This window comes from Phycodurus eques, chromosome 11 (assembly GCF_024500275.1).
Source record: "Phycodurus eques isolate BA_2022a chromosome 11, UOR_Pequ_1.1, whole genome shotgun sequence".
Classification (NCBI taxonomy): Eukaryota; Metazoa; Chordata; class Actinopteri; order Syngnathiformes; family Syngnathidae; genus Phycodurus; species Phycodurus eques.
The window spans coordinates 13,210,349-13,233,637 of NC_084535.1; the positions used below are offsets into that span (position 1 = coordinate 13,210,349).

General features: G+C 39.7%; 1 protein-coding gene across 1 annotated transcript; it reads right to left on the minus strand.

Annotated features, from left to right (window-relative positions):
- Positions 1 to 1,827: 1,827 nt before the first annotated feature.
- Positions 1,828 to 9,297, minus strand: cxcl12a (chemokine (C-X-C motif) ligand 12a (stromal cell-derived factor 1)). Its single transcript, XM_061690035.1, has 4 exons — positions 9,179 to 9,297; positions 6,586 to 6,703; positions 5,228 to 5,311; positions 1,828 to 2,992 (listed from the first exon to the last, which is right to left on the minus strand). Exons 1-4 carry the CDS (start codon positions 9,243 to 9,245, stop codon positions 2,965 to 2,967), a joined length of 297 nt encoding a protein of 98 aa, XP_061546019.1. The 5' UTR covers positions 9,246 to 9,297; the 3' UTR covers positions 1,828 to 2,964.
- Between the last annotated feature and the right edge of the window lie 13,992 nt (positions 9,298 to 23,289).

Consider the following 23,289-nt stretch of genomic DNA (forward strand, 5'->3'; position numbering starts at 1 on the left):
TCTTGTTTGTTTTTTGGTTGTTTATTTAGCAAATGCCTAGTCACTTAGGCAATACCTTATGTAATGGAAGTGCTATCATGATATTCGCTGACATCTCTTTTTTCATTACTTGAGAAATGTGCCAATAAATTATGTCGTTGAAGCTTTTAATCTGTTTTACCCATACCCCAACACAACCCTCCATCCATCCATTTTCTGAGCCGCTTCTCCTCACTAGGGTCGCGGGTGTGCGGGAGCCTATCCCAGCTGTCATCGGGCAGGAGGCGGGGTACACCCTGAACTGGTTGCCAGCCAATCGCAGGGCACATACAAACAAACAACCATTCGCACTCACATTTACACCTACGGGCAATTTAGCACAACACAACCTTTATAATTTAACCTATGAGTGATTCCAGTGAGTTAAAATCTCTTACAAATGTTTTGCGTTAGAGGGGATTTGTTTGTCTGTCTGGGGCAAGAACGATAAGCATTGGCAAGAATTTTGGTGCAAAGAGAAATAAACATTGAGGGACATTTGAAATATGAGGCTAAAATATATATATTTAGCAATGGTATCTCAGCTGAATCATTCAGTTGAAAATATCATACCGTGGAACATTTAAAGCTGAGCACCAAGGTTTTACAATTTAGAATTTGACCAAATATTTTGGAAAAATTATACCTGATAGGCGCTAGTATGAACCGCCGTCATGTATGACATCACACCAGACATCAGCATACATGATCCCTTTTATTCTTTATTGAGATCCCCATTAGCTGCCTCAACAACTTCACTTTGGATTGTAATGGACCCCGGCGGCCATTACATCAACCAACATTATGCTAGACTTTTAGGTAAAAATATTACAATTTAAAAAAAGCAAGTTTACTAAGTTATAAAAACAATTTTGAGGACAGACTCTAAATTGTCCAGGTGTGAAGGTGAGTGTGAATAGCGTGTTCGTCTTTATGTACTCTGTGACTGGCTTGCGACCAGTCTAGGGTGTAGCCCACCTCTCGCCCAAAGTCAGCTGGGATAGGCCCCACAGTTTGACCCTGGAACGGATCTTTTATTACTTTCAATGGAGAAATAAGAGGTCGATCAATATGGATTGTGTTCGACCACGGTATGCGATAAGGCATAAATCCAGTAGTGCATACGTGTACAGATTATGGAGGTTATGAAGTAAGAGGCAGAATTACAAAATAGTAATTTAATCGAAATATGAAACCTTAAGGAATGGTGCACTCTGAAATAAAGTTAGTGATGACAACCTGTCTCGCGTGTGAAAAGCTCATCTTCGCATTAATGTAGGATACCCTATAGTGCTTGCTACCCCGCTGCATTATCTGCATTCAGCACAATTTGACATCATTTGCTCACGTAGTGATTGAGTTCAGTCAGTGTATATCTCAGCAAAAGACAGTCTGCCGTGTCTTCTTATGCATATCAAAGTTCATCGGGAAATTTCCAAATGGCTCACAGACAGCCACTTCTGAGTCTTTTAGCCACCCCCCATGTTTCACTCAGTAGGCCACTCATGCTACTGCCGCGCTCCGCCACACATCAAGCCACCAAAGGAAAGTGAAAAGTTCATCCCTTTTAGCTCCAATGTGTTCCTAACGGCTGCTTGTTCAGTTAATTCTTTGTGAACAAGCAGGCAATCTAAACACATTTTCTACATGAAAGGCTTTACATTGCCCTCAGTGTTCTTTGAGTACAGTACACTCTTGCATTGCATTTACAGCTGTCAAGTATAATTGTATGATAGCCTGCAGGTCATCTGTACAGTGTGTATGGATGTGTTGTGTTTAAAGCTTACGATGAAAAATTCCAAACTGAGCCACGCTGTTTATTTGATTTAATTTTACTGAATAACTGAATACATTTTTCACAATAAAATGTTGACCGGACGGCTCAGTTGTTAAAGTAGTCCATTCATTTAAATGCATTAAAGAGTACAAAAATAAAACATTTATATCACATTAATCTTACATACGACGTGGAGATATAATCGACGAGCTGGCATTTCCCAGATTTGAAAAAGTTACATGTGAGCAAAACATTCATTGATGAAAATGAACACAGATAACAGGATATGAACATGGAAAAAGAGAGTTTTAGTGTTGAAGAAAAAAAAAAAAAAAAAAGTAGCTCAGATATAAAGTGCATTTTTATCTGCATGACAGTTGAATGTATGACTTTATCTCCCAACTGTTTTTATAACTACTGGTGTGATTTATGTCAGACCTAATTGCTGTACAAATTGTTGCGATCACTGCCACGTTTACATTATCATCCAGCCAAATCAAGTTTATAATTTTTGGGTGACAAATGAGATCACTGAGGGTCTTCATTTTTTCATGTTTGTAGTAGACACAACTTTGTGATAGCAGACTTTTTTTACTCCATTAAACCTGTAAAACCTCTTATTCTCGATGAGTGAGAAAACTAAAGCATACATGTTGGGGGTCACATTATCAAAACCGCAGTATTCCTCAGGAAATGCTCGAGTCCTTAATTCCATTACAAAAACATCATAATTGGGACTTTTACTAGAACCCAGTATATTATACTCAGTCTGTGGGGTACCAACAGAAATTCCTAGGCGCCAATTAACTTGAAATATGGACTACATTGTGGTGAACCGCCTATCGTTATGTTTTGGGGCCCAAAAACCCTTTTCTGATGAAGTACAAAACAAGCATATACATTATTGTTAGGAGACCAAACGCAGATATAATTGCACTTTTCACAAATAGAATCTATGATCTAAGCGACGATGGTGGTGGTGATGATAATGCGTTGATTCTATGCAAGAGACTGCAGCAGGGGAGCCATGATACAGTAAGTGCTCTACAACATAGCATTTTGATGACTATGCAACATATACAGTATATACTGTATTTATATAAACAGTATATATATGTGATAATGGTCCATATCCTCAATGATGGCTTAGAAGGATCTTAGTAGATACTTTAGTTAACCTGCTTGGACTTTTTCATCCTGGAAGACAAAAGAGAGATGAGATTAAAATCATTGTCATAAAAGCAAAAGCAATGAATGTATTTATACATTACATTAGGAACATTATTATTTTATAACATTCATGTAATGTGTTTTAATAGATGAAGCAGTTTTTGACAAATTATCACTAAATGTAATCATATAGGTAAATTAAGACACACACATTCATACTAAAATAGAGCTTAGACAAAGTTTGTCTACACTAGATATACAGTATATTAACCGTGACTTGGTTTTATACAGATTTTTCAAAAAATTTATATTCGGGGCACTACATGATTGTATTTTATTTTTTTTACTTTAAAAGACACTCGATATGCCATAAAGATATAATACATGGATTATTGCTCGAGAGAAAAGTGGCCTTTCTCCAAAAAAAAACAGTCGCAATTTCCATATTATTTGTCCGCAGTGGCAACCATTAGTGACTATTAAGTTTGCTACATTTTGTATTTTGTCATATTACTTTCAGTCATAACGCCGACTTTTCAAGGCAATGTCCTCGCTTGTCATCAATGTACATTTCATTATCTTGCACTTGTAGTTCTGAATTAGTTTTACAGTGATACAAAAACAGCATATAAACAGTAACGAGGTTAATGACATCATACATTTTCAAACGTTATTCTTATTGAAAGTGATGTATAAAGGAAATCATTGTCTGGTTTAAGCGCAGCATTGCAATCCATTGTGCACGTTTTACTACTGCAACGGAGCGGCTATACCTCCCCCGGCACCGTAGTTGGAAACATTAAATCCACTGCAAACGAGCACCGTTTACATGAGCTGTGTTGTTATGCGGACGAGCGGTCACACCTCGTCGGCGACACACACAAGCCTGAACCGTTCAAGCGGCTTTTGAGACAGACAATATGACTGCGCCTGTCTTGCCCATCTGTCAGTGGGGGCTCAGGGTGCATGAGGACCCAGAAGGTCATCACCTGTCAACACAGCAAGGTAGCCTTTGACTCTCCCCGCCACTAATAGGAGTGATGTACTATATCATTGCATGGATGGATGGGGGTCAGGATTGTATATCATTTTTGTAATAGATTCATATTAGTAATTTTTTGCATTGATATCATAGCAACCTTTGCGATGTACGCAAGGTCAACACCATTTCCCCCCCCCAATTGTGGCCCGGTTTGAATAAACACCATGGTTACTGCAGTGGAAATGTGTGCAGACAGGAAATACATAGAACATTGTGTGCATTAAACTCCTCCCACATGACACGACTCAGCCAATCAAATCATCACGAAAAGTGTTCTTAAAAAGCCTGCCAAATTTTTATTAATGAAAAAAATCACCAAGTATATGAAATCAGGCTTAAAAATGGTCACACACCCTGCAGAACTTTCACTTTCACCAAATGAAAAAGTGATCAAATCAAAAAACTAATTTAAAATGCTGTGTATCTCCTTTTCACCCTGTAAATAAAATGTATTATTATGATGATGATAACAATGATGATGATATAATTTTTTTTAATTCAGTTTGTGTGTGACACTAGTCATATACTAGCATATTTTGACCCCATGTTCATCACTAAACAGAACCATTAAGCGGTGTTAAGGCTTCTTTATACTCGCGCGGACGGCGACCGCGCTGACGTCACTGTGGCTGTCCCGCGCGCAGTTTGCCTTTATACTCGAGCGCAACCCACGCGCGCAGTTTTGAAAATGTACTGCAGTTCACCTCCAAGTCGGGGGTGTCGCTACGGCTGGTATTGGGTGGAGTTTCCTCTGCAATTTTTTGGCCGTTTCAGGTAGAACAAATGGACCTAGATGACCAGATGATACGTTTAATTATGCTGCAAACTCGATCAAGAAGGGGGCGGCGTAGATGGTATGTAGAACCAAGGGGCACGCTGAGTATGTCATCACAGCATGTGACTAAAATGGACCAATCAAGAGAGATAATCTCCGTGGCGTAATTTTTGCTGTGCGCGCGTCAAGCGACGCAGAGTGGCCGCGCGGGCCAATTCATCGGTCACATGAAGCAATGCGGGCGTTGTCGGCCGCGCGACCGCGGGAGTATAACGCGGCCTTTACTCTCACAACGGTCCATTCAGCAGATTAGTATGCGCATTTCTTCTTCTGCATCCCAATCCTGCTTACTTAGAATCTCAATAGTGAAGGGAAGCGAATTGGGAGAAAGAGCCAGACGTAGAAGTTTGACATGAGCTGACAGCACGTATTTAGACGAACTTACTTGTTGATGGCGTTCTTCAGGTACTGCTGCAGCCATCGGATTTCGGGGTTCACACACACCTCCTTGTTTGTCTTCAGCTTGGCACTATTTACGAGAAAAGAAAACAGACCTCAGTGTGAGATGAAAGAGTGACACACTGGTATCAAAGAAAATGAATTTAGCACCACTGTGTTAGTTTAGGACAGCCTTCATCAAGCACATGCATTATTTTGTCTTTCGCTGTAAATATTATTTTTCGAAATGCAGAACAAATGAGCAAATGCAACGGGTAGGGCACTCTACTAAAGTCAGTCTTTTTTTTTATCATGCTAAACCTTTTGCTCTATTACTAATAAAGCATTACAGCCATGATATACCGGTATATATATATGTATATATTTATTTGATTTTTTTTTTAGCCAAGAATACCGTTCGTCTGTCGACAACGGTAAAATGTTCCCGTCTGCACCCATCCACCCCCTCATTGATGAGTAGATTTCAGCGAGGGGCATCACCACCGTTGTGTGCCCCGGGCAGCAATACACCTTTGAACGCCACTTCAACATAAAACTAATAGCCAACATAATATATATAGAAAATAATGCACACATTATAGTGTCTGTTTGTTAGATATGTGCCCTTAAGAGGCAGGCCTGATGGGGTGCTGTGTGATGTCGCCGAGTCTGCATGTGAGTGTCTGGGTGTGAGCTGTGGCCGACAGAAGCTCCTGAATGCTTGCGTTCATTGTGTTTATGTTTTACAGTTCTCTCTGTTGTAATCCCATTATTCTGTCAGTGTGCTGATTTATTTTAAATTTTTTTTGTGGTCTGGTTGCGCGATGCATTGGCATGAAAGATGAACCGCAACATGGCTGGGGAGGACTTAATCGCAGTCATCCTTCTGCTTGTCTAAATTTCATGGTTTTTCTTCTTTTGTGTCTGTTAGGTATATTTTTCTTGTTAACTGGTTCCTCCTGTCCATCACATATAATTGTACTGTTAACCCATGTTTATCTGCGCATGATTCATATTGTAATAACACCCTATTAAATGTGCTGTATATTTACAAAGGTACCCTTTATTGGGAACACATTAGCAAACCAGAAGTGGTGCGCCCACGTTCCAACTGACTGACACTTCCTTCCGCACGCTTCGGTGGGCTCGGTCTGCCCATGTGTGGGAGCGCCAGTCACAGAGGGGCGTGTCCGCACACATGCATGCCCAACTCTTTTCTCCTGTCTGTCACCTCCCTGAGATTGATGGTGAGAAATGTCCGACAAGGAGGAACCCTATTAAAACTTTTTAAGAGCGGGGTATAAAAACTCTAATACGGATCCCCGTAGGAAATTAAAAAAAAACCCAAAAACTAAATGCACTCACATGACTTGGAAGGGGCAGTTGGGCGTATGGATGAAGCGGAGCTCTCGTATGTATCCTCGAGGGAGGCTGTTGACTGTTGAACGACAGTAGCATCTCTCCAACAGACTGATGGGCTTGGCTGTGGGGCAAAGAAAGGAATAAGTATGAATATCTGATGAAATATATTCACACAGACGTCACAATGAAACAAATAAACAGTGGACCACACTGTGACAACAATACTGTAGCATGGCTTTCCCATGAATTGGATACAATGTTGACTAAATATATAAGACCGACTTCAACTGGCCGGCGGTAGATAACCACAATGTATCCCACCGGACAGTTGTTGGATTTTTTTCACGCATTCCAACACATAGAGTAATTGAATTACAGTTAAAGAAAATAAATTGTCCCTCTGGACCAATATACTATCAGTAGAACTACTATAGTGTGTTGTTCTACCTATAGCAGACAAGTTGGTTAATGACATTTTCATCAACCTCTAAATCAAGGGTGGACAAACTCTTGCGCTTCAGGCAGATGGGCCAGCCCATACGTAGATGAGGCATGAGAAAAATAGTGTGTATGTAAAATAGTTACTTTTGCATCCATCTCTCCATTAGCTGCAGCGCTTATCCTACTCAGGGTCACGAGGAGCTGTAGCTTATTCTAGCTAATTTCAGGCAAAGGGCAGACTACACCTCGGACTGGTCGCCAGTCACTCACAGGGCACATGTAGAGACAGACTCTCTCATGCACACTGTCACTGGGTGGCAACTGAAGCCACCTTGCTTGCACCAAAACAAGACGAATGTACCAGTTAATAAATTATAGTTTATTTTAACCACAAAATAATTCATTCTCTTTTTAAAACGGTATGACTGATATATATAATTAACATAATGGAATTGTTTAACCGATTGGTTGATAAAACAATACAAAATGTTGAATTTATGTTATTTTTTAACAACACATCAATAAACCTATTCAATTATTTAATGAGGAAAAAAAGGATCAAATCTAATAACGACACCATAATTTACCAATTTCAGAAAAAATATGGCCAAAATAATGCAATATATACAGTATTACAGGACTTTGGATCATGCAAATGCTCAATTTAAGAACAGAGCAGGCCAAGTGCTTTCAATCCATTGACAGTAAGTCAAACGTGCAAAATCAATATCATCATTTTGGACCATGCTGATGTCGCAAAAACTTTTTCCAACAGGCAAAATGATGACTTTTATGACAAAAATATAGTAAAATCACATTATTAGAACAAAGTCAGATATTTACAAAGAAAAGTCATAATTATTCTCAGTGAGTGAGAAAACTGAAGCAGAAAGCATTTACACTTTTACCAACCTTTTGATCCATTGACATGATATTTTAAACATTTTTATCAACATTCATTGAAAAGATGACCTGCACCAAATAAAACTGACCGTTGTTCTGCAGCAGACAAACAACTATGAATACAATTGATCCCAGAAGGAAAACAACAAATTCATATAGCTCCATAAATGTTCGACGTCACTAAATCAATGTTCTACATTGCATTTCCTCTCTCAGGGGCTGGAAACTACCCCAGATGACTTTTGAAACAACATGCATCCAATATGATGTATAGTATTACAATTCAACACGTACTGTATATTTGCGATGAGCTATACAAATGCAGTCTTTGCATGCAATAAAACGGCATAAAGTTGCGTTCACATCGAGGCACACAAATGGAATATCAAAACTTTAGGAAGAGAAAGGCTGTATTTTTTTTTCTCTCCTGGTACTGCGGTTGATCCATGATGGACGTTCATGCTTATACAGTTCCAATCTCTTGTGCAAACTGTGGTCACGGTTGATTCATGACGAAAAATAAACGGGGCTCTGCTCAGGAAACCTAAACCAAAGTGTTGAAGAAATGAACTTACATTGAAGAAACTCCGTCAATAACGAGGCCCAAAAAAGACGAAAAAAAAAAACCCCAAACAAAAAACATGTGGCGAGAGTACTTGTGGGCAGATTAAGCCCCATTCTAATAATGTTTTACACCTGATCCCACATTTGCATGAGAAAGAACGTGCAGCTTTCTGATGTCGCCATGCAAACTAGCTGAGGTCGTTTCTATGATGCTCATTTGGGACTAATTCAAGCATAAACAAAGTGGAAAAACAAATAAACACGTTGATCTGCATAGCGCCAGGGAACTTTCCACAGCCAAGAACCACACACATACGTGCGCAACCTCCCGGTGATTTACGCACGACCCATAAAAAAAAAAAAAAAAACCTGCACTTTATTTATTTATTTTTTTACTAAAGGAAGCCAAACGTGTTTTAAATCAAGTAATGCAAGGCTGTTTAACATTACTACTATAATTTTTTAACTGCTTTTGAATTCAAATTTTCCACAAATGCAATCACATTCTACGCACAATTAGAACGATTTCAGAGAAGTAATAATATTCCTGAATTTTGTTTTGAAACTGTATTCTAACACGGCGTAGTACCGTACTGCCTTCAAAAGTGCTTGGAACAATCACACCACACATGCACACACACATTTGAACAATGAATGAATCACAAACAGAGCGAAATTTTGTTCTAACCTTGCGAAGGTGGCGCATATGTCAGCAGTGTGAGCGCAGCCACGACTGCGAGCAACTTGACGCCCATCGTGTCTTATCCTGCTCAGAGTAAGTCCAGAAGGCTTGTGGAGGACCAAGTTGCAGCTGCGCCCCGTTAAATTGCGCATCAGTCTGCGGTCCACCTTCCCAAGCGAGAGAGAAAAGAGCAATTCCGGTGCAGATGTCAAAATAAAACACAATTTGAGCCACTAAAGGAGTTAATTGAAAGTGGAAGTCATTTAAGAGAGGAAGGTGAAATACAAATTGTCAAAAGAAATACATAACAGCAACGGACATATTTAAATAGATTTATGTCCAAGGCTGGCAATTATTTGCCTTTTTAAAAAAACATTTTTTAAGGGAGCTGTTCTATTTTGGTAGCCGCTATCTTTGTTTCCAGTACAAGTAAATCACGCGCAGTGGATACGCACGCAAACGCCAAACTGACGTTTTTTTTTCTTTTTTCTGACGAGTCTCCAAAGCTGCCTTAGTGCAAAGGGTTCTCACACCTTTTACACCAGGTACTGTCTACCAAAAATACTTGGCTCTTCAGGTACCACCATAATGATCAACATTAAAATACAGTAACATAGTGAGCCCAAATGTAGTATTTCCGGTTCTTTTGTTGATAACCTCGTGGAAGGGGTCAATGATGAGGCCAAGAAATAAGTTCAAATTTGCATCGAACAATTAGCTGTGGGGCTGCCAAGATTATTCGACTACTCACGATTCCGTCCTTAATCAAAATCGTTGACCATCAATTTAATTGTAGATGTTGTGATTTATTATTATTTTTTTAAGCTTTGTGTTTCTCTCAAAAGTGCCCAAGTCCTCCCGCTGTTCACGTTTTGTCTTCTCTCTGGCCAGAACGCATATGAGGAATAGTGGTCATCCGGGGGTAGTCGTGTGATGGACCCGGAAGAACTACGGCTAGCCAGTGTGCGCGACATTCGCCTCACAGTCCTGGGGATGCGGGTTCAAATCCAGCCTTCCCTGTGTGGAGTTTTCATGTTCTCCCCGTGCCTCCGTGGTTTTTCTCCCACATTAGAAAAACGTGGGGTAGGTTAAGTGAGGATAATTTAATAATCACATAAAACCATAATTTATCAGGAAAAAAAACGTCAATGCACAAAGTCATAATTGGATGAGAATAGTTATAAATATAAGACAAGTTTTAATATATAAAGAAAATCATGCGATAATAAGAAAAAGTCCTAATTGTATTAGAATGAAGTCCTAATATCACATAATATTATAAAATATCTAGACAAAAAGTCGACAAGAAAATGCATAATTGTATGAGAATAGTCATAAATATAAGACACAAGTTGTAATTTCTCAAGAAGTCAGAAAAAAGTCATAATTTTATTACAATGAAGTCCTAATATGACATAAAATCATAAAATATCTAGAAAAAAAAGATAATGACAAGATAATTCATAATTGTATGAGAATAGTCATAAATACAAGATAAAAACCATAATTTTATAAGAAATTCTTACCATGACAAGAAAAAGTCATAACGTCACTCAAATAAACAATTCTCTAAGCATAAACTTACATTTTGCTGATGATGCCCTTGTCAAGTTGCCAGAAGTGTTTTTAACAAATATCCACGATTAAAATATGGCTAGAGCGACTGCTGATCTCGGATTTTTGCGTTTACGTGGCAGTTTTACTTCATTTTTAAGTTGTAGGTTTTTTCCCATAACACCGTTTCCTGTCGTTGATGGCGCAGTGGTACATTTGCCTGACTACGGTGCAGGCAGCGTGGGTTCAGTTCCCACTCAGCGATGGCGTGAATGTGAGTGTGACTGATTGTCCATGTCTGAATGTGACCTGCAACTGACTGGCGACCAGTTTAGGGTGTAGTCCGCCTTCCGCCTGCAGACAGCTGGGACAGGCTCCATAACCGGTGTTGAGAATGAATGGATAGGTGACGCTTTTCACTTGTAAAATGAAACATTTTTGTAACAGTCAGGCAACACTGATATGCCTTCTTCTCAACACAAAGCATACTCCTTAAGGACTGTAACTTGAACACAACTTGTTTATTTTCAACATATATGTTAAGAAAAAGCAGGAGACATTTTGACGCTTAAGTTTGTTTTCAGTCATGGTTTGTCTTGTCTCGGGGTCTTCATTAGGCCAAATTATTTTAAAGTTAAGCGTGTAACTGGAGCCGATTCACATGAAGGTGAAGTGTTCGGTTACATTGAGCGACCGTCTCAGAAAATAGACAAGAGTGATGAAGAAAAAACACCCGTGCTGCAACGCAAACACAAACCCCCCGACTACGCGTAAGGCACCACTGCTACTCTCTGTTTGAGAAAATCTCGAAACAATTTCCTAGACACAGCCTGCTGTACACTTCATATGAAGAGGTCTGCGTGTGTGTGTGGATGTTGCTGCCAGTATCATTAGAGTGTTTAACAGCATGCAGATGTGAAGTCTGTTTCCAGACATTTGACTTTCATCTTCTGAGCAAACACTCCAGAGTATACATGTGGGCTTGCGAATTACGTTAATAAAATGTGTGTGTTGACTTTATTCCTAATGGAGAGATCTGGGATGCAAATATAAATGAGTTTTGGCTCTTGCGTTAGCTTCACATTGAGATTTCCAATGCTGACAAAAAACACGAACACACAACACAAATCCCGTGGCCACAGACATGGTGGTTTTTAATGTCATTGTTGTTCTACGCATGTTCCTGTCAGTCTAAGGATGAATCGTGAATTAGATTTTTTTATCACGGACGCATTCAAAAAAATGCGTGGAATTGGATTTCTTCAGATCGGAATCAGGACTCCTCCAAATGTAGATACAAATCTGATACATTTCGGATGTGTGCCAATGTGAGTGCAGTGTACACGCAGAGATCGGCTGTAACTAGTCAATTCGAGCTTGACCTCATCGAAATACACTGATTGGTGACCTCTATACACCTGGATCTGGCCAAACAACTCAAGGAAGCACCCACTGTAAAAATCGACACTACATCAAAAGCACAGACACTTATATATGGCCCAATTATGCTACATTAGCATGGCATCCGCCGTTAGTCGTTAAACAAGTGGAATAATCGCTAATGGCGGCTAGTGGAGTAATGTGGACCTTATCCTCATTTGAATCAATGGAGGAAAAGTCATCCCAGGTCTACTAAACTGTATGTAACTTTTATTTACGTATTACGATTTATTTCTATGTTTTCTATGTTGTTGTCTATATTATTAGACATATATATGTCTATATATATATATATTATTTCTATACTTGTGGAGTCATTTACCTACAATTCAGGCATCTGTCAAAGCAAGTTGTTTAAAGCATTCTACCAGTGTAAAAACACAGCCATATCATACAGTACCTGAAATGTACATGGAAATAGACAATAGAATAATCGTTTCAGAAAATCAAAAGCTGCAGTGTTGTTTAAAAAAATAAAAGTGTAATTCATTTCAATGTACGAGACTGTCCAGTATAATGATAGTCGCAATACAGGATTTAAAACTATGTTTCTTCTGGACACTTTGAAGTTGTCTGAATTTTGGATTTCAAACTCAGAAGAGGCCATGGAAACCAGTGGAACGGTGAGGATGAATACACAAGCAGCATCAGCTGACAGTTGAATGGACACGTGTTGACTTATCTCACAGGCGACAATAGAAAGCTGCAGACATGTGCGAGACAGACTCAAAAAAATGAGACAGAATGAACAAAGTTTAATCACTCACCGCTTTGCCAGGCCTTCACTGCACTTGTTGCTTGTTAATTAAGTGACAAGTATGCTCTTGGCTTCAAATCACTTGGTCATTGAATAATATTCCATTTTCTTGCCTTGTTGCTCTGTTAGTGAGTTCAGGCTCATTATTTATACAGTATGCACTGTTATCAGAATACATGTTAACATGCAATACTATATTGACATATGGATTTATATCCCTTTCTCAAGAATGTGCAAACAAATGTGTGTGTTATGTCATGGGGAGCAAACAAACCACTGGGGGATGCTTTTCATCACCCCACTGTGAACAAAATGTCAGAATATCTGCTACACAGCAAGATTTACTTCCTATTGTTGGGGTGAATGGACATTAGCACGAAGTTACATAAACTGCAAGTTGAGGCATCTTCCCGGTATTAAACATTCACTTCTTGTCCCACTGCCAGGGTTCCTTTGTATAAATAGTTTGATAACCTCTTTAAAAGTGAAACCGCACTGCATATTTGGTTTTATAACAACATATTGGCTCACTGTGAATCCTTTATTAGCCCCAGCAACGGTAGAGGCCATGTATCTGTTTCTGTTTGTATCAATTGTTACCAATTGTGACTGGATTTGGACAAAATTTGTTGTGTCGTGTCAGGATGAAACAACGATGAATTGATTCCCCTGTGAACACCATTCGGATCTGGAATATAATCTATAATCTGGATTTGGATCAGGATCAATCAACTCTCAGACAGAGTTGCAAATTGATTTGAAAAAAAATTGACTGTGTGGGTGTGTTTAAGGTTAAATTGGAACTGGACCTGGAATCGCAACATTTTTGAAACTCAAATCATTGTTAACACATTTTGATCAAATTTGGTGAGTAGCTAAGTATGTCAACAGGATCAATTAACCAACTTGAATTAATGAATGACATAACTTACAACAAGACACATTTAGTCAGACTATGACACTTGATAATCAACTAAATATTAAATTCACAAACAACAACAACAACAAACGCAGCAGTAGCAGCTGCATGCTTACGGTATCAGAAAGTCAGCAACACAAACTGCCCAACCCCAAAAGAAAGAGTCCCAAGTGGGACCGTTTATAATGGAAACATATTCTACCAAACTGAGAAAATATGCACTGATTTGTGGAAACAGGCCTTTCAGTTATTCAGTGTTTGGCAATGCAGTATTTATATGTGGCATGGTGGAGGAATGCCCCTCTGATATTTGTCTTTGGATTTGACATAAGTTTCAGGGTTGAGCTCTGTTGCCAATCTGGCTGTGTGTTTCAGGAGGTCTCACTCCAGGGGGCCTATCTCCTGCACTATGCATCAGTCATGCAGTCTTGCTGTACTCTCGATGCAGCACCATGAGACTGCTTCTGAATCCAAGTGTAAAACACGTGTTGATTTTATCTCTGGCCATCCAAAGGCTCAGCAGCTGTCCCGAGGAATTTATTTGTAGGACCTGAGAAATCTGGAGTTTATTGAATGTTTATCACAGCCAATTTCGATCCACCTTTTCTCTTAAACACTGTTACATTGACATTTTCAAGGCTTAACTAATGCAGGATGTTGACATTGCAACGACCAAAAGTTGGAACATAAAACTTTTTTTTAAAAAAAAAGGGGGGTTTTAACTTTTTGGAAAGGTTTTATAGATACACAACATTGTCCAAATCATTCCCATTTACATGAATCAAAACACACACACACACACAAAGGATATAAAGTAATATGCTTGCCAGACCAGTATTAAAGTAACAATAACATGTGCACCAATTGATTGTCCTCCCAGGTCTTCTGTAAAAGTGCTGTCTGCGTATGTATGGGTTTAGAATTTGATTTATGCAAGTATGCGATTCCGTTATACACATTAGCAACAGAGTAAATGTAAATTATTGCTGCAGATGCGTTTAAAACATAAAAGCTACAAGAACTATGTGATCTACCGTGTTTGTTATGACTGTGATGTAGACACATGCACATTCCTAGACTGAACACAAGATAACCATTTTAACTATTTTCAGCATTTACAGTGCTGTGAAACTGTATTGCCCCCCTTTTCAAAATCTTATATTTTTGCATAGTTTCCCCACTTTCATCTTTAAGATCATTAAACAAATGTAAATATCAGACAAATATAACCCAAGTGAACTTCCATCCAACCATCCATTTTCTGAGCCGCTTCTCCCAAAAAGGGTCGCGGGAGTGCTGGAGCCTATCCCAGCTATCTTCGGGCAGGAGGGGGGGTACACCCTGAACTGGTTGCCAGCCAATCGCAGGGCACATACAAACAAACAACCATCCACAATCACATTCACACCTATGGGCAATTTAGAGTCTTCAATTAACCTACCATGCATGTTCTTGGGATGTGGGAGGAAACCGGAGTGCCCGGAGAAAACCCACGCAGGCACGGGGAGAACATGCAAACTCCACACAGGCGGGGCCGGGGATTGAACCCAGGTCCTCAGAACTGTGAGGCAGACGCTCTAACCAGTCGTCCACCGTGCCGCCCCAGTGAACTTAAAATGCAGTTTTTAAATAGCGAGTTCATTTATTAAGGGGGAAAAAAAATCAGTTACTTGGCCCTGTGTGGAAAAGTAATGGCCCCCTAAACGTAATAACTGGTTGGGCCATCCTCAGCAGCAACAACTTAAATCAAGTGTTTTCTATCACTGGTAAAGAGTCTTTCACATCTCTGTGGAGATATTTTGGCTCACTCTTCCTTGCAGAATTGTTTGAATTCAGCAAATATGGAGGGCTTACGAGCATGAACGGCCTTTTTAAGGTCATGCCACTGCATTTCAATGAGATTCAAGTCTAGACTTTGACGAGGCCACCCCAAAACGTTCATTTTGTTCTTTAAGCCATTTAGAAGTTGAATTGCTAGTGTGTTTTGGATCGTTATCCTGCTGTAGAACCTAAGGTCGCAAACTGATGACTTTTTTTGCAAAAGTAAGATGAGCCTTTATGTTCTTTTTGGTCAGCGGTGGTTTTTGCCTTGGAACTGTGCCATGGATGCCATTTTTGCACAGTCTCGTCCTTATTGTTGTGTCATGAACACTGACCTTAACTGAGGCAAGGGAGGCCTGCAGTTCTTCAGAAGTTGTCCTAAATTCCTTTGTGGCCTCTTGGATGAGTCATTGCTGTTCTCTTGGGGTAATCTTTGTAAGCCGGCCACTACTGGGACGGTTCACCACTGTTCTATAATTTCTCCATTTGTGGTTAATGGCTCTCCCTATTGTTCGCTGAAATCCTAAAGCTTTAGAAATGGCTTTTGTACCCCTTTCCAGACTGATAGATGTCAATTACTTTATTTCTCGATTGTTCTGGAATTTCCTTGGATCGTATGATTTTGTTTCAGCTTTTTTAGATCTTTTGTCCAACTTGATTTTGTCAGGACAGATTCTGTTTAAGTGATTTCTTGTTTAAACCGTTCTAGAGGTAATCAGGCTTGGGTGTGATCAGCCACAATGAATTCCCGATTTCACAAGGGGGTAATTACTTTTTCACACAGGGCCAGGTAACTTTGAATAGTTTTTTTCACCCCTTAATAAATTAAATCACCATTTAAAAACAACATTATAAGTTCACTTGGGTTATATTTGTCTGATATTTATATTTGGTTGATGATCTTAAACATTAATGTAGGGAACCTATGCAAAAATCTAAGAATTTGAGAAGGGGGAAATACTTTTGCACCACATCTATAGATGTAGATGGTGGTGCCTTTTTGAAAAACTTCAAAGCTCTAAAATGCCTATTGTCATGTAAACAGCCAAAACGACATCCAATGTCAAATGGCAAATCTTCCAGCTAAACAAACATGAATATTGATGATGATGAAACTAGAATTCTGTCACGTCAATAAAGCGCTGAGCATTCTTCAACTATTTAGAAAAGAGAACAGATGACCCGGGGTGGATCTATGGATGGCTGGACATATTATGGCGTTGGGGCCAGTTTCCACAGATCAGACTCTGTCTTGAGAGCGTACAGGCAACTAGTCTCAGCAGGGGACCAGCCATTCCTCCATTGAGGTTTTGGGAGGCTGAAGGCCTGCTGACTGAGCTTTTGTCTGGTTTCCTCTACATCCTCCAGTGAGTCACAAGCCCTCCACCTTCCACCTTTACGCCGCCATATGGACCACCTCAATGCCCTATCCGCTCACTATTTAGCAATTGATCTTGAAACAAAGGAGGAACAATGACTCCGATAATAGCTTTACAGCCATCCAAAATGCAGTAAGGTTGGATGAATCACTTATTTTTTTTAAATAAAATTACAAGGCACACATTTTTAATCTCCGCATTTATGGCTATGTAATCACATAAGATCATTTATATGCTTTATATTAGCCTCTCTAAGGGTCTGTCAACTGCCCAACATAAATTCCTAATACATTATTTTCAAACACATTAAATAACCCAAGACCCTATGTTTTTGTAAACTGGTGGGAGATTTCTGGTTGGAAGTTGGAGTTGAATAACATAAAATGTATTGCATAAAATACATCCATTGATCCATCCATTTTCTGAGCCGCTTATCCTCACAAGGGTCGCGGGAGTGCTGGAGCCAATCGTAGGGCACATACAAACAAACTACCATTCACACTCGCATTCACACCTAAGGGCAATTTAGAGTTGTCAATTAACCTACCATGCAAGTTTTTGGGATGTGGGAGGAAACCGGAGTGCCCGGAAAAAACCCACTCAGGCACGGGGCAAACATGCAAACTCCACACAGGCAAGGCCGGGGATTGAACCCCGGTCCTCAGAACTGAGAGGCAGATGCTCTAACCACTCTTCCACCGTGCTGCCGATAATACAAATTACAAACAATTTTTCCTTGCAGCGAATAAAATGTTTTTTTCCCAAACAGGAACGGCGCGATTTAATTTGAAATCTGTGAGTGATTTTCCGTCAGAGTAGGCAACTTGAACTACAGCTGGTACTGTACTGGTCGATAAAGGTATTAGTTCCAGGGAGGCTTCAAGAAAAGCTGATGCACCTGACGATTGATGTTTTGAGGAGTTGAATTGAGTTTTTTGAAGTCAAGACATGTGATATATTGTTGGCATGCAGCCTTTCAAAATTCAAGGAATGCTCTTGCTGTATATCTTCTTGTACTTTTCATTCTATTGCAGCGGGATTTGCAATGTTTCATAAGAGATCTGTCATACTCTTCATTCCCACAGCTTTTAGAAAGGTTGAATCAAAAGTCTTGCGGGATTTTGAACTAAGGTGACAGGAAGTTATGTTGGAACCTTTTCATGCAACAGATGGCTGCATTTTCACAGATGCCACAACTGCGTTAACACACCAAGTCGGGATCGATACGAACACAATGTTTAATGTATTGTGGAAATCTTAAAAATGGCACTGGCACACAATTGGGTCGCAGTCTTTCAGTGTTATGTCTTTTGGCTCCACTTTAGTCAATGGTCACGCAAAAAGTTCATATTTTTTGGCCATTCCATACATACATTTGAGGGATTAAACTTGTTTTGTGGAGAAACATGTGGAGCCTCTAAGTTTTTCCCGATGTATTTATTGTTGCGTCTCAGCGATGCGTAACATATGCTGTCAGAGCCATTGATCCGGGTTTGTCATCAAGCTGGTATGTGGCCAAGCCGTGTATCTGTGAGATACTCAAACAGGTGAAGCAGTGCCGGAAAGAGCTGAAAGCACCAAAGACATAAATCACTTTATAACCTTTGCTAGTTAAGTAAGTAAACACACAACAGGAATAATAATTAATCGGGAGCAGTACAAACGCAGCCTAATGACTGTCTAATGAGTTATTATCTTATCAATCAATATATAAATATGCAGAGAGAGTGCTATTAATCTTTGTCTTTAAAAACTAACCCATAATGCATCAGTTCTCCACACCTTTCCCATGAATCTATTCAAACAATGAAAAAGTTTCCTGGCTCTTATTTCTGGCTCGAGTGACCATTGCTAAATGCATATCGATGTTAACAATAATAGACCTGAAATATGAGCAGTTTACATGTTGTTTTGAGTCCAATTCCCCGGAAGATCAACTTGCATTTTGGAATTCATATTAAAAACTCATCAAAGACATCTAAAAAAAAAATCCTGTGTGCAATTCCCGTCGAGGAGGATCTCGCAGCTCGGACACATCATACATCTCACAGTGAAAGTTCATTATGGAGTCGTTACAAGGTGCAGAAAGCATTTCCCACCCCAATTTAGCCACAAGGTCCCCCCTTTCCCTTTGTCACCCCTGTCTTGGGACAACCCCCGAGGTCTTTCTATTCTCAGTCCTGTGCTGAGCCGTAACAAAACAGCTGCTGTCTCTTTACAACTTTTCCATGGCCAGGTCACAACCAACATAAAACACTGGAAGGGGCATTTAAAGCGAGAGATGAAGCTACAGGTGTCAGTCAAAATGACAGAATGGTTTAAAATGAAAGCAGCTAGCAAGCAAATAAAGGCTGCTATATAGGGGATGCTGGAGCACGTGTCTCTAGCTCCAATCAAATTCTAATTAATCAGAAGGAGGAAATGACAAGAGCTGTGAAGCAAATACAAGATATTGTTACATGCTATTGATCCTGATGAACTGCTTTTGAAGTCTCCCAGTGAGGAAGCGTGTGATTTTTCATGGCCTAGATCCCTTTTGCGTGTTTTTGGAGTCATTACACATGGACATGCATAGACACCTGAAACAATCATGCATTCATCTAAATTGCAAAGATTAATCAATAATGCACGACCTGTGTAGGAAGTGACTGGCCTGTTGGCTTCACGGGTTTACATCGGTGAGCTGGTGTTGCCTGTGCTACTTCTGTTATTCTTAATGGGCTGTGTGATCCGGGTGGCCTCCCGTAGGCTCTTTATCAGCAACACATGAACATCATCAGTGTTCTTCGAGGAGCACAGCGGACAACAAAGGAATGCGTGAGGTGAATAAAAAACTGAGGGAGACCGGACAAAGCTGGAGTCTGTGACAGTTTGGGCCATTGGAGAAGAGAAGCGGTATAGATGATATAGAGGACAAAGTACAAAAGAAACGAGAGAAATGATCGGCCTGTTAAAGGTCTGTTTGTGGAGCTGGCTTTGATTAGAGGCTGCAACCACGCTCTGTTCCACATGAACACACCAAACTGCAGAGGTGTAGTCACCAGCGAGGGTGCCACTCTCAAAAGGGAGGTGGACCATGAGGAGACCTTGCCTGCTGAAGTGTCCTCATCCTTACAGTCCTATTTCTAGCATAATTCACCAACAACATCTGCCCATACATGATATGGACATCTTGAGATGCTTAATCAATGAGTTGGACATGAATTGGCAAAAAGTCTAAAAGATACACTCCATCATCTTGTAGAAAGCCTTCCCAGATGAGTGAGCTGTTATGGCTGGAACAGGTCGACCAACTCACTCACGTCTGTCAAGGTTGGGTTTTTGAGGTGTTTGTGTGGGGGCAAAATGTGGAGGACCCAAGTGCACGGAAGCAGGGACACAAGGCGGGAGTGCAGGATTATCAAAGGCAAACAAGTAATTTATCCAAAATGTTTCTCAAGTATGTTACTCAAGTAAAATGTTACTCAAGTAACATTTTGGATAAATTTGACTTGTCAGAGTAGTTTGAATGCACCATACTTTTTACTTTTACTTGAATATTTATGTGAAGAATCGATACTTTTACGCCATTACCATGATCGACATGCCTCTCGCTACTTTTATTTATCCATTATTGCGTCGACGATCTATTCTTAGACTTCGACCTCTGCGTAGGGCGCCGTTGCGACAATCCAACATGATCACTGGTGTCATTTGATTCAAATTCACCAAGCAGACGGCACAAGGTAGTCACATGACCACACACAAAGCCTGCACGGGGCAATCAAAATCACTCATTTTAGGGTGGGAAACAGCTGCACGAGTGTTTAGTGTACGGACTTTGAAAAACAGTAGCTTTGTCATCCAGCTCTTAAATTCTGACTGCCCAAACATGGATATTTCAGCCCACATCTAACTTGAGAAAACACTGCATTGTTGTTTTGGCAGTGCATCTGGCAAGATTAGCCCTATTTTATGGTCTCTCTCTCTCTCTCTCTCTCTCTCTCTCTCTCTCTCTCTCTCACACACACACACACACACACACACACACAGATACACGCACACACTACAGTTTCTTTATTCAGTCATTGAAGTGAATAAAGAAAATAATGTTTCTGTAGGGCCCATTGCATGTGTTGTTGGTTTTTGGGCAGTTAAAACCTGAAATGGTGGCAGGTGTGTGTAGACCCCCATATATTGTTATTTTTTATTTTATTTGACGTTCATGCTCTGACTTAGAAAAAAAGTTACTCACCAGTTACTCTTTCCTTGAGTAGTTTTTTTCACTGAGTACTCTTACTCAAGTGAGTATTTGGAGGACGGCTTTTTACTTTTACTCGAGTCATATTATTCTAAAGTAACAGTACGCTTACTTGAGTACAATACTGTATTTGGCTACTCCACCCACAGGGCTGAAGGGAACAGCTACAAACGAAAACCTAACAAGACATTACCTTGACAAGGGACACAAGAGCAAAACATGATATGACAGAAAACCAAAACAAAATCTTATCAAAACAAAGTCAACAAAACACAAATCATGACATCTTCGATTTTCCTGTCCTCCAGGCATAATGGAAGGGTTTCCTTAATACCTATGTCCGAATTATGGCAGTTAAAAAAAGGTGTCATCTGCTCTAAAATGGGATCATTATCAATGTGGGAACGTGTAAGTTCTCCACTCGCCTCACACAACTGATGAAGGAGAGAAAATGTGAAATATTATCATTTCAGTAGAACGCAGTCGCAGAGCCAAAATCAATACTCTTCAGAAACTCCCCCCAACCCCCAAAAAAACACTTTCTTGCTTGCGCTACCATATGCTGATTGTTAAAGTTGGTATTAAACCTTATATTGCTATCATATAGGCCTACTGTTGTATCAACACAACACCTCCCCATAATCATGTTCAATCTGAAATTTAATTGGCTATTTGGTGGAGTTGTTTGACACTTCTCAGACACCTGAAGTGTTCAAGACAGTTAGTAGACTTGCTCTCAAGCTATTTTCGGCACGTTAGATTGGTTAGAAATTTGACCATTAGTATCGATTTGCAAAGAAAAACATGAAAATGACTACATTTGGACATAAGAGGTTACCACCCAACAGTGACTATATATTGTAAGTATTTTGGCAGCCAAATGAGTGCTAAATATCTCAATACCAGTATGGTCTCCAATATGCAAATGGTAAAAAATATTCCTTCAAAGGATCACTAAGCAATCCATTGCTTTTTCTTTTTACCCTATTACCCCGGATTTACTACACTAGTACACTAACAAAATGTCATGACAGTAAATGTATGCAACAATCAGAACTACAGCAGTCTTTCCTAGCATGTCCCCCACCCCCCAATTTATTTATTTTTTTACAAATTTAGAGTGAAATATGAGCGCGTTTAGTTGAACACAAAGATGATTTACTCACAGGACGCCATGAATGAATGGCAACAGGTGGATACACAGGTTAATTGTACGGTACCATTATTTTATTATTGTATCTGTATCTAAACATTCTGTACTGTTCTAACATTCTGTTACTATATTATGTCACTGACATACTTTCGATAGATGAACAATGATACAATATTTGTAGGTCTGTCCATCTGACCTTCTATCTATCTATCTATCTATCTATCTATCTATCTATCTATCTATCTATCTATCTATCTATCTATCTATCTATCTATCTATCTATCTATCTATCTATCTATCTATCTATCTATCTATCTATCTATCTATCTATCTATCTATCTAACTTTGGAACTATCGAACTATCAATCTATCAAGCATCACGCTACTTTGCCGCAGCACAGTGGTTGGGAATCTTTGCACTGGAGTCCCACCAAATAATATATAATATATAATATAATAATATTGTTATCCTATAGAAGGATAACATTTTACCTACTGTACTGTTGTTTTAATTACTACAACTAAAAGTTGAGTTGACATAACAGTTTAGTGTGAGATCATTAAGATACACATCTAAGTGTTCAGTGACTCCTCATACCTTACGGATGGGCTCACTCTCCCCTCAGAGGACATCCATCCCATCAGGGTAGAGATGTTCCACTATAGGATGAAGGCGATCACTCTGAACAACGTTGTATTGATTTGCTGTGACCTCTCCTTCCAAGCGAACAAGGTGACTGAACCCATGCTGGCAAAATGACCTCCACAGCATAACAGAGCCACCCGATCCCCCGCAGGGGTTCCTGCACTCCTTTATTCAGGGTTTCCTTCAATTTGTCACCTGTCTGTTATAA